This window comes from Prenolepis imparis, unplaced genomic scaffold, assembly GCF_030444845.1.
Source record: "Prenolepis imparis isolate NDT839.2.m4 unplaced genomic scaffold, iyPreImpa1.0 SCAF_9, whole genome shotgun sequence".
NCBI classification, from domain to species: Eukaryota; Metazoa; Arthropoda; class Insecta; order Hymenoptera; family Formicidae; genus Prenolepis; species Prenolepis imparis.
Window position 1 is genome coordinate 2,113,415 of NW_028141167.1, and position 13,551 is coordinate 2,126,965.

General features: G+C 37.4%; 1 protein-coding gene across 6 annotated transcripts in view; it reads right to left on the reverse strand.

The window, feature by feature from the left end:
• The window catches only part of LOC145941003 (SLIT-ROBO Rho GTPase-activating protein 1), a 69,281-nt gene that overhangs the window by 11,323 nt on the left and 44,407 nt on the right, over positions 1 to 13,551 (reverse strand). For all 6 annotated transcript variants that reach the window (XM_083046739.1, XM_083046745.1, XM_083046740.1 and 3 more), the window contains 3 exons: positions 10,671 to 10,854; positions 7,278 to 7,443; positions 3,994 to 4,221 (listed from right to left, as the gene is read on the reverse strand). In XM_083046739.1, coding sequence (XP_082902865.1) covers positions 3,994 to 4,221; positions 7,278 to 7,443; positions 10,671 to 10,854 — 578 coding nt within the window. The remainder of the gene's footprint in view (positions 1 to 3,993; positions 4,222 to 7,277; positions 7,444 to 10,670; positions 10,855 to 13,551) is intronic.

Here is a 13,551-nt window from a genome sequence, read left to right on the forward strand (position 1 = left end):
CGATAATTAGAAATTAAAAAGTAATAAATATTAGGCTTTTTCTCGAGCAGGAAATAAATAAATAAAGTGACAATGTTAATGTCTAGTATTGTAACTTAAACGTTCCGCATTAAATAAATTAAGTTACAATACTAGACATTAACATCGTCACTTTATTTATTTATTTCCTGCTCGAGAAAAGGCCTAATATTTATTACTTTTTAATTTCTAATTATCGAGCCAATTAATAATTGTATTAATTATACGCAGGCCATAATGCGTTGTTACAGTAATAATTATTATAAATTTCGTTTTAACACTAGATTTGTATTTTCCGTACTTATATTTTACTGGTTGACATACTCGAAGAAAAATAAGGACTGAGAAAATGTGATCGTACACATGGATTGAATTGCGGCTGAAGAAGTCATAAGTAGATGCACGAAACGTTCCGCATTAAATAAATTAAGTTACAATACTAGACATTAACATCGTCACTTTATTTATTTATTTCCTGCTCGAGAAAAGGCCTAATATTTATTACTTTTTAATATAATTTTTGATTAATGAAGAAAAATAACTATTTAATTTTTCACAAAGTGAAATATGTATTGCAAGAGAATATCACGCGAAAAAAATTCTGCGATCGTACATTTCATGTGTAAAGTTTGCGTTCTTTTAATACGAGCGATGACATCGAATGCGACGACGACGAGTCGGTTGCACGTGTTGTCGATCTCTCTTTTTTTTATTATTTTCCAAGCCGCTTGGCTCTTACGCTTTTCTCTCGATGTCTCTTTTGCTTCCAGACTGTTTCAACCATCTGTCTTATCGCGCTTATATAGCTGCGCTGGCTAAGGGGAGCGCTATTTATTTTTCCATCGGCTTGCATGTGCCTGGCAAAAAACCCACTAGCAGGTCAACCCTAAATCCTCGGTCGGCGTCTGCTCGGATTGGGATGAGGTGGAAAAAAAAGGAAACAGAAGAGACGCTTCATACAAATTTCCTAACATTTCTCCCGATTCACTCCGCAGGATGGATGATATCCTCCCGACATGGGCTGGAGAAATGCTTTGAGTCCCCGGGGACCCTTGAGTCATATGTGGACAAAAGAGTGAAGCATATAATCCTATACTACGAATATATGGATACAAACGCGTTTGTCGTAAAATAGACGCACGAAATAACGAATGCTTCAAAATTTTTATTGAAAAGTCTTAAAATACTTTCATCGATAAAAACAAAAATATCTCTCTCTTTAAAATTAAAAATTTCTGATCTCTCTCTATAGTTTAGAATTTTAAGCTAAAACGTCTCAAATATAAGAAAAAAACTTTTCACAAAAGTTTGTAATTATTGTTAGAAGTTAAAATAACTTTACGTGAGATAATAACCCGATGAGCGAATATATTAATTACGAAATTAGACATAATGTACGCAAAAAAGTCTTCAATAAGGTTTCTTCCCGATTTTGATTCTACGATCATTGTTCGATTAACATTCCTGTTTCGCACGCGAATGGCAAAAACGAGTTTTCGGAGATAGAATCTTGCGTTCTAGAATGCAATTCTCGGATGCAGTTCTCCGGTCGATTCTGTGAATCGTACGGTGGACGGTAACATTGGGAATTAGACGGACAAAAAGCGGAACAATTGCTGAACTGATGACGTAGACACCTAATTCGGACATCCTGCCTCTGGCCTGGATACTATCTAGTTCTCGGTTCTTCTCTCTCGGTGTCTCCGTCACCTGTCGCCGGACGCACATTTTCGTCGCTTCGTACTTTATCGTCGATATATATTTCGTCGCACGAGCGTTATTTCCGTTCGATAATGCGGGTAGCGTGATGCACCGGAGAAGGATATAAAGTACCATCGATCGCGCTACGAATTTAATTTTATTTTTTGGCGTGGAAAACGCAATGACATAATATAATCCTCGTGCATCACGCGACGTACGACACGAAGTTATTAAAGAAACATACTATTTTGAGTACATATCTGAGAGAAGCTATTTCCCCTCGTCGTGACATTTAAGACTTATTCTTAGACCGAACGAAAACACGTCGATATATTTAAGCATTCGTGTTTTTTTTACGCACGTGCAATTATGATATTGTCCAAAGTTGCATCCACAAGAGCGATGCACAGTTGTACAAATTTTTTCCCAAAAATATTATTCTAGATAGAGAATCTCGGAATTTTTATTATACAAAAAAAAAGCTTATTATTTGCAGAATTATCTAATTGTATTATAATTAATAAAATATAATAATTTTATTTTTCATAATTTTCATAATTAGCGGTTTGGACTCTGAAGATAGAAAGAGCTTCACGAAGACATATCCCGACGGTCGATTTTAATAATGTCCTTATTGTTAAATTGTGACAGAGGAAATTAAGGGCGCGGCCGTCGAGACGTAATGAACGCGTTTCCGTTCAGCTCGCGAAATGAAATTATTAAGACGCAACAGACGGCAGTCCACTCGTTCCAGCTGTACTTTCAATTTCCTTTCAATCGCATCCACGAAGGCCAGACACGCGAACTTTTAGTTGGCGCAAAGTACCTCACCGCTTTAAAAGAACATGACGAAACTCTCCAATATCTCTCGAAATTTTTTTTTCAAAAATATCAGTTCTTAATTTATCGAATTAATTTTATTATATATGTACTATTATTATAAAGTTATTTCTTAATAAATTTATAACGTTCTTTCAAAGCTATCTCTAAGATTATTTCAATTTTTAAAGAAAATGTAATTATTTTCTTTTAATTCTTAAAAGACATATTCCAAAGTTTCTCTTTGAAATGTCAAGTTGTCGAGAAATGAAACTAGTATAAATTCAATTTTGATTTATATCCATTAAGAAATATCTTAAATAACTACAATACTATAAAAAGTTTTATTTTTAAATTTTTTTCCGGAAGATTATGCGAGCGATTTCCCGACATTATATTATATATGTACAAGTCATCAAACGACAAAGCGAAGACACATTGAAGCACTTCCTAGTCGGCGCGTCGCTTTGACATCGCGAACAGCTGGTAAACGTGTAACGACGAAAAGGAAGCACATCGAAATCCGTGTTTATCGTCGCAAAAAGAGAATCACCGTGTTGATCATCGCAATAAATCGTTATGCTTTTGACGTAAGATCACCGTTGATCCTTTGCCAGGAGCGACCACCGTTTCCAGTCCGCGCCAGGTGTTAATATTTGCCAGAATGACGAAGCGAGAGGGAAAGTCACGCGGATATGCGATTCGACGAATAATAATTTCTCGACCGACCGCGTCTCTTTCTCTCTCTCATAGCGTAACACGTCATTTGCCAAAATTTGAAGGGCACGCGATCGTAATATGCCGAATTTATCCACGGCCAGGATCGCTCTAGAACAAATCGCAAGCGACGCGTGCAATCGAAGGAATCTATTCGTTATCGCGAATGTAATTAATAAATATATTATTTCTAGCAAATGTTGCTTGCACACGTAACTTTTTTTTAAAGATTTTGTCTAATTTTATTAAATTTGTAATGCCAGATTTTCATTTAGATTTTTTCTAATTCCTAGATTAATTATATAAACTCTATTATATATATATTATATATATTATATTTATATGTATATATATATTATTTATATATATTATATTATATATATTATACATTTCATAATACAATACATAATATATCATATAATATACATTATATAAAAATTAGATATTAAAAATTTATCTCTACTGGAGAGGAAAGAAAATGCGATAGATTTAGAGCGTTCTGTGTAAAACTTGAATGCAGTGTTTTTTTGCCAGCACACCACGAAACAAATCCCACACATTTGTCAATGTAATTTTCTCGGAGCGGCAAGTTGATATAATCCGAGAGAAGAGCTTTAACTGCGCAAGCTCTCGCGAGGGTCAAGCACCATTGAACTACTTCGAAACGAGTGCTTTGCTCGTGTAGAAACACTCGCGAACGACCGTCTCGGTATATATATTTTTACTCCAAGATCTTACCTTGTTAACTTCCTTCTCGATGAGCTTATATTTCTTGCTGCGCGCGAGCTTGTCGCGGCTGTCCGCGTTCGCCACTTCGAGCTTGTTGCGTTGCTGCTCGGCGACGCGGAGTTTCGTCTCCGCCTGCCTGGACTCGGCCTGGTAAGCCTGGTAGGTCTTCATGGTCGTGTGGAGCTCGTGCAGTACTCGAAGTATTTCCTCGTGCGTCTCATAACCAATCTCGCGACACTGCAACAAGCAGAAAAAAAAACGCGTCCGAACATTGAGACATAAACGAGAAAGATGTCGAGCGTATTTGAAGCATAAAGTTAATTCTAAGCATCTTATTTATTTCTTATAGATACAGATTTTTTTTTTTTATTTAAAAAGAAAATACATGTATACACAAAATTATTCAAGGTATAAATAAATTAAAGATTAAAGGAAATATTTCAAGCCAAATATATATGTATTTAATTCAAATTAAACTTAACTTAATTGCCTTTATCTCACAAAAAAGTCGTCAGGAAGAGAGTGTGTGAAGTTGGCACTCCTCTGTTATGCTATCATAGTTCTGTTAAGAGTTCCGAGTTATTTAGAACCATAAGAAGAGTTCTTGATAATTTTTAGTAATAGTTCCATCATTACGATAACGAAAATGAGTTTCAAAAAATAGAGGTGCCAACTTCACATTTTTTTACACATCGAGTTCCAATAATTTTGAGCAGAGTTTTAAGGTTCGTTTAAATAGTTATATTAGTTCCTGATTATTTTTTGAAAGTTTTGCAATTTTTAGATAAAAAAACGTATCTTCGATATTGAAAGTATGTTTTTTTATCTCTATAAAAATTGCAAAACTCTTCCAAAAAATAATCAGGAACTATGTAACTATTAAACAATTTAAATTTACTCACCTCACGGTTGCTCCTTTGTTGCCCGATGTCTCCACGGGCCTCCTCCTCGTAGAAGTTTCGAAACACTTGCATTCGCGTTATTGTTTTTCGTTCGCGACGCGCGGTGACGCCCGGGTTTTAGCTATCACAATCTTCGACGCGTTTCGGTAAAACGCGAGACTCGCGAGAGCTTATTCGCGCGCGAATAAAACCCAAGCTCCATTTTCGCGTCGCCGCTTTCTCCAAGACCCACTTTTCGCAGGGGCTAATCGAACGAAGATGATGAAGAGAGCGACTTGGCCGCGACGCACTGAAGTCGCCGAAGGACGCAAGCGAGACGAATATTGAGCGAGATTCACGGCCGACGAGATCAATCTCGCGCGTGCGACGCGATCGGATTTATACGCTAATTAATACACTCGTCCTTTCGCGGACCGGCAAGAAGCGCGCGACCGTTGATCACGAAGAATCGAAGAAGAGCACTGGAGGTGGAGCTAGACTTGGCACTGCCAGGTTCGGAACGCGCAACGATACGTCGCGCCGAGTCGTAGTGGTGGGGCATTGTAGCGGTCGCGACGCAACGTACGTGCGAGGTTCAGCGAATCACGTCGCGACTACATACCCCCACCACCTGGTGGAGCTAGACTGGCACTGCCAGGTTCGGAACGCGCAACGACCAACGACACGTCGCGACAAGTCGTAGTGGTGGGGCATTGTAGGGCTCGCGACGCAACGTACGTGCGAGGTTCAGCGAATCACGTCGCGACCACTACGACCTGGTGGGAGTATGTAGTCGCGACGTGATTCGCTAAACCTCGCACGTACGTTGCGGCGCGATTCCTACAATGCCCCACCACTACGACCTGGTGGGGATATGTAGTCGCGACGTGATTCGCCGAGCTCCCACGTCGCGAGTCCTACAATGCCCCACCACTACGACTCGGCGCGACGTATCGTTGCGCGTTCCGAAACTGGCAGTACCAGTCTAGCTCCACCTCCAGTGCTCTTCTTCGATTGTTCGTGATCAACGGTTATGCGCTCTTTGCCGGTCCGCGAAAGGACAAGTGTATTAATTAGCGTCTTTGATGGTTAATTATCGTATAAATCCGATCGCGTCGCACGCGCGAGATTGATTTCGTCGGCCGTGAATCTCGCTCAATATTCGTCTCGCTTGCGTCCTTCGGCGACTTCAGAGCGTCGCGGCCAAGTCGCTCTCTTGATCATCTTCGTTCGATAAGCCCCTGCGAAAAGTGGGTCTTGGAGAAAGCGGCGACGCGAAAATGGAGCTTGGGTTTTATTCGCGCGCGAATAAGCTCTCGCGAGTCTCGCGTTTTATCGAAACGCGTCGAAGATTGTGATAGCTAAAACCCGGGCGTCGCCGCGCGTCGCGAACGAAAAAAAGTAACGCGAGTGCAAGTGTTTCGAAACTTTTACGAGAAGGAGGCCCGGGGAAGCATCGGGCAACAAAGGAGCAACAGTGAGGTGAGTAAATTTAAATTGTTTAATAGTTACATAGTTCCTGATTATTTTCTGAAAGAGTTTTGCAATTTTTATAGAGATAAAAAAAAATACTTTTAATATTGAAGATATGTTTTTTTATCTAAAAATTGCAGAACTCTTTCGAAAAATAATCAGGAACTATATAACTATTTAAAAGCACCTTAAAACCCTGCTCAAAACTATTGGAACTCGATGTGTAAAAAAATGTGAAGTTGGCATCCCTATTTTTTGAAACTGATTTTCGTTATCGTAATGACCGGAACTATTTCTAAAAATTATCAAGAACTCTTCCTATGGTTCTAAATAACTCGGAACTCTTAACAGAACTATGATAGCATAACATAGGGGTGCCAACTTCACACACCTCAGGAAGAATATAATAAAAAATAACAAAAGATGAATAATATATTACAATATTAATAATATTTTGTATAATATTCCCGTGTCTTTTAAATTTCAAAAATATTGCAAGGATAAAAAAATAATAAAGAATTTTCAAAAAATAAAATAAAGAAGATATACAAGGACATAAAATAAAAAAATTGCAAAAATTTAATTAACGACGAGAAATTAGGAGCGCGATAAGAAATCTTCGAGAGTCTAATGACAGATATAAAAACGCGAGGAGAAAAATGTTTACAAGGGAACACAGAGACGTGTCGCGATATATCGAGAAATTGATATCCGTTCCCAGCATCTCGCCATATCGTACATATCGACACACGACAGTGTCTGCAACAGGAATGGAGACATTCGAGGCAATTAATTCGACGAGACAATGGAGTAGTCGAACTTCTCACGACACGGCGCCGCGATGCAATCGCGAACTACAACTAACTAACTGCTCTGACTAGCAACTAGCAACGGAGCAACGTTACTATATCGTTATCGTATCACGTGTATGACACTCACACGCTTGTAAATTCGCTGCACGTCCTCCATCACCTGATTGAGACGGCCCACGAGGTGGGTGCTGTAAACCTCAGACAGGGCGGCGTGGTCCCTGCTTAGGGACTTGGTCTCGTTGACGAGCTGCTGCCAGCAGGCGTAGCTGGAGAACAGGGGCCATTGTTCCCGCCTGCGGAAAAGCGATCGATCGATATAAAGACAGATATTGTATCCGGGACGGCGGACATTAACGTGCGTACATATATGTATGTATCGATGTAATTACATGGCAATTAAATCGCCGCTAACGAACCGATAAAGCGTCTCGTCTTGCGGTCCTCGAACGCATCGTTATGTTTATATATATATATATATATATATATACGTAACAGCGATCTCGTTCCACTTGCACGTTCATGCATACCCAATTGCGCGCTATACAGCATGATATATTATCGGTAACGTAATATATTACGCAAGAGTGTTGTAACGGTAAAGTGAGTAAAGATAATAACGTCTCGCTTTCTCCTATTTGTTTCGGTTTTAAAATATCGTGGCACTTTTTTTAATTATTAAGTGAACAAGTGTCCAAAATCGATTTAATTATAAATCTAACAATAAGATTAACTATAAGATCTAACAATAAGATGCTTGAACATGATAGATTGGATGTATATAAAATTTCATTATTATACATATATAGAAATCTTAAATTGTTATTGATATAAACTGTTATATATGTGTAGCAGAGTTCTTCGATATTACAAATAAAATAGTATCTCTCTCAAGAACTACTTCAATATTGTGCATTATAAACGTAATAATTTTAAAGCCCAAAAATGGAGCATCTTTAAAATCGGTTATCGATCGTGAAACCTAGTTTACGATGATTACTTTTTGCGAGGCAAAAAGGGTGAACGAATGTGTACAGCCGGGACGACCCCGGATGCGGCTTCGCAAAGAAGAAATTATCGATCCGCGATATTTCCCGAAGCGAAATGAGGGAAACGCGCGGAGATGGAAGAGTACAGCATCGCGGTGCGCTGGATTATGTGTATGCGTACGTGTTTATATATGTGTACGTGTGTATGTGTAAATTTGTGTATATATATGTGTGTATATACATACATATGTGTGTGTGTGTGTGTGTGTGTGTGTGTGCGTGCGTGCGTGCGTGTGTGCGTGCGTGTGTGCGCGCGTCGTACATCGCGAGAGAGGCATCCCTTTTGTGGACGACGCTGAATACGGTGCACAAAAGGGGCACTACGCGTTCAGGGTTGAATGACGAGAAGGAACTGGGGCATGTCGCAGATGCAGCAAGAGGCGGCGACGACGCGCGCGTGTGTAGGACGCGGGAAAAATGCGGTTGCGGTTGCTTTTCCGTTCATCCATCCACTCGTCCGTCCGCGAAAGTAGAGCGCGAGAAATGTCAATCGCATCTATCAATGGCACGTACGAGAAAATACAAATTGTCACGTAATACGGAATTCATATCAAATCTTAACAATAAACTTTATTCCATGCCCGTCAATTGCGTCTCGTGATATATACAGAATGTCTACTGAAATCTTGTGAAAGAAATATTCTAAGAATTCTCTGATCTTTTGAATAATTTTTAAATCACAAATAAAGAAAATTAGAGAATAGATGCAACTTAAAATAAGTTTGTTTTTATTTAGTTTTCATATAGGATAAGCATTTTTAACTTGCATACCATTTACATTTTTTTTATCAAAAATTACAATGAAGATTGTGTACTGCATATTCAGTATTTTGCTGACAAGAGATATTGAATATACATATCAACAAGAGATACTGAACATAGTAATTAAAAATGTTTATAAACATATTTTCAAATAAATATTTATTCATCGAATAAAATATAAAGCGCATGTTTCTAATAAGATACTTGAGGCATTACAAGAGAGAATTGTTTTTAAGAATGATCTTGAAAAGATAGTTGAGTTTATTTAAGGTTTATTAAGAATTAAAAAGTTATAAAGAATTAAGGACGCTAAAATTGTCTTAATAATGGTGTAAAGAATGTTATAGTATTTTTATATAAAATTACTTTACTTTAGTATATTTTGAAATATCTGAAATTATTTCATTATTATATAAATATTTAATATATAAACATATAATGAATAGAAAAGAATTATTTCGATACTAATATAAATAAAATGTTAAAATAATTTTCATATCGCAATATATAAAAACTCAAATATTATCCGTTTCTTCTTATATATACTTCTATATATTAAATATTGATTTTCTCTCTACAGACATTAATGAGAGATCCAATATTAATTCTTAGAAGTAGAAATATTATTTCTTGAAAATATGCTGAAATACTTATGAGCGCGTCTCTGACGTTTCTAGCAAGAAACGTGGATAAATATTTAAGTACCTGGATCAATTTCCGCGCCGCTGCAATTAATTATGCGATCGGAATTTAATCATGCACGATCAAGGTCTACACCCAAATATAATCATGCATTCGATAGAAATTTTACGTAACGTAATCGTGAAATAATTCGCGTTGCACAACGTAATGTGTAACGTAATGGAGTAAATGTACCGCGCTATATATTACATATTACATGCATCATATGCGCCATCATTTCAATCACGCCGTACAACACGTGGTGCACGCGCATGAATTACAACGAATTAATTAACGCATGTACCTTCGTTAATCGTTTAATGCCGTAATTCGTAGAGGAATTATTTTCGCATGTACCGCGCGTTTCGCTTTTTTATAAAATTATAAAATGGCTAACACAAATCTTCGCGTTGTTAATTTAATTTTATTTTACACACTCCCACAAAAAAGGCAAATATAAATATTTCAAATTAAATATCCGTTTTAATTCCCCTGCTAAAGGACTAATTTCCTGATGATTAAAAATTCCACAGCTGACTGCATTAAATAATAATTAAATTATTTGTGCATGTGTAAAATCGTATCTCGCGAAATTTATTTTCGCATAATTACGTTGAGGACGAGATCTCTAATGAAATGGATTCGTATTTTTTAGTACTTTTATGTACTTTCTTAGGATTTATTTATTGCTGTCTCTTATTTTTAAATCAATATCTCCGAATGTTTCCTTAATTTCATGTCTCGAAAATAAAAAAAGGTTCTTAAAAATAACTATACTGACATAATTTTCTCTTAGAATTTACCCTGAAAATCATGGTAATCGTGGGGACAATATGGAAAGAATTTTATGAGAATTTCTCTGATTAATATTTATCACAATAAAAATAATAATATCTATCACAATAAAATATAAAACATGTTTGATTAATTTTACTAAACTGCATAGTATGTGTAATCACGATTACCATGATTTTCAGGGTAAATTCTAAGAGAAAATTCTCTCTGTGTAGTAACAGAACATAGTGACATACTTTTGTTTCTGCTCCTTGTGCCTCAACTGTATGCTCCTGGCCATCTTGTCGAGGGACTTGCTATAGTCCAGCTCCAGCTCCGCTCTTCTGCGGAAGAAGTCTTGGAGCTCGGCCACGAGGGCGACTTGCGCCTCCATCCTCACGTCGAGGCATCTCAGCTGCTCGTTCAGCTGTAGCCGTATGTCTGCAAACAGCAAAAAAAGGGAAGCCACGTTAAGACTCGGCCTCTAATCGATGTTGCGTTTCGGGTTTCAATCGGGGTTCAGAAGACCACGCACGAAGACCCTGTAAGTAAAGTAATCCCCGGAAATTGGTCGTCTCCTCGGGATTGCGTAATCCCTTCGATCAACAAAAATTTCTGTCACCGTCGAGGGCAACGAATTTCCCGAGATTGCAAATGTTTTCGTGATCTTCGTTGTTAATCCTTCATAGAGAGTATTTTCTCATAGAATTTATCCTGAAAATCATGGTACTCATGGGACAATATGGTATGGAAAGATTTCTCTAATTAATATTTATCACAATAAAAATAATAATATCTATCACAATAAAATAACATGTTTGATTAATTTTACTAAACTGCATATAGTAAAATTAATCAAACATATTTTATATTTTATTATGATAGATATTATTATTTTTATTGTGATAAATATTAATCAGAGAAATTCTCATAAAATTCTTTCTATACCATATTGTCCCGTGATTACCATGATTTTCAGGGTAAATTCTAAGAGCAAATTATCTCAGTGTTGGAATCGATACACAGAATTCTTTTTTATCTTTACGATAATATGTATGTCTGAAGAAGGAATCCTTAATATTACGTAATTCTTGATAAATATTATTAATTTATAAATACAATTAAATCCTCGCTTCTTCATATCGTCACGATAATCCCTCCTCCACCTTCTTTCTCTCTCTCGCGTGTCAAAGTCGTTTTATTCCCGCATCGATGACGATGACAATGGCAGAGAGGCGGATGCTGCGCGGAATAATAATGCCTCGGGTATAACGGATGTCGCGCGAAGAAGGACTTGGACACAATCGTCCAACTTCCGACTCTCTCCCCCTCGCTTTAATCCGCACGTATTCCGTTAATGTTATCCGTCAGACAATGACAAGGAGGAACGACGTCTCGGCTCCGCGAGACGAGCGTGCTAAAAATAAACGACGTGTACGCGAAACAATCTATCGTTTCGCAGACTTCGCCGAGACGAGGAGAAAGACGATCGCGCTTTACCGCGTGATTTATTGTCGACGGTCGTATCTCGTTTCCGTTCCGAAACTTCCTTCGGCTCTGATAATAAACGACGGCAGAGGCGACCGCGGTCGCGAATACATTACGCGCATAATCCCATCGTCGATGCAACGAAAGCAGGGGGCAAGTTTCTTATTCAGCAGTTTTTTTCCTCGTATACCTTCGGAATAAATGAAGTTTCGGGATATCCGTTCAAACTCTTTAAACGGAAGAGACTCCTTGAGAATTGCAAACTTTTATTCCGGACTCTTTTTCCCTGTTTATGATCCGACGTTTTATTAATTAAGAGGTAAGATTTATTTTAATTATCCCGAGTCTTTCGAGAATTCAGACCATTGCAGGCAGACCATTATCGTATACCGAATCACTCGATTTAAATTATCGTATTTCGTTCGACAGTGCGCGAATAGTCCGAAAGCGGAAATCCCATTTCTCGCGTAAGCGTCGATCAATCAGCGTAATTGAACGATTGGAAGGAAGCGCTGGACGATGGTTTTATGTCGCTCTTTCTTTCATCGCGAACCGACGAGTCGAACGAATCATTAATTAAAGAAAGGAAGAGGGGAAAAAAAAAGCTCGGGCGATAAATAGGCATGAGAGACGCGTTTCGAATCAAAATGAACGTTCTGTTCCTGACAGATCGAGGACGAATAAATCGTTCCGACGACGACGTCGTTTCACATTTTCGAGCATATATCCATCGTCGATATTGCCCTCCCGAAAAAAAGAAAGAAAGAAAACAGAGACGCCTGGGAGAAACACGCCACATGTCAGTTCGCCTCATGTGTTACCAATTATCGAGGGTTCTAAACGGATCGGTTCATAGGCGCCTCAGCCTCGAAACTCACGAATGAACCGTTTATGACCGGCGGCAACGATATAACGTTAATTCTGGGAAATACCACGAGTGCGGATTAAAAAAGATCCGCCGCCGCGGTTTTTTGCCATTATGGTCGGACATCGTGTCTGGCTAATCGCTACGTGGCTCTAACTAGAGGTTAAAGGAAATAAAAAAGTTTTATGAAATTTTTTTTGACAGAAAAAAACACGAGAAGTGAAAGAAAATTATTTTAAATTTAATTTAAAATTTAATTTCCTTTCTTCTATTATTAACGTTGGTTGGACGATTTAAAGTACTTGGAAAATTCTTGATTGAAAAATCTGATGACTAATTTTTCATGTTTGTAACTTTGTCCATAATTTGTAAAATTTGTAGGATTTATTTAATGAAAATTTGCTTAATTTTAACGGGTTGCTAAATTAAAGAATTTAAAGAGTGAAGAAGATTGTCAAGACGCGACTCTAACTTGAATAATTTCAAAGGAAGAAGTCGGTAGCGTAAGAGAGTTTCAGACAGTCTTCGTTCACATCGTTTATATTTTCGATATTATCTTTCCATTATAAATTATCGTCATATAAGTTACATAAATCGTCTGCAAATAATTTGAATGACTATAAGAAAATATTTCATTATAATAATGAATATTGAATATAGAGCAATATTATAATAAAAGAATGATATAATAAAATATTATTACGATAAATCAATTGCACACAATATCTATACAAATATAATACGATGATAGAAAAGAAAGTTTAAAATAAGATTTAAAATAATTA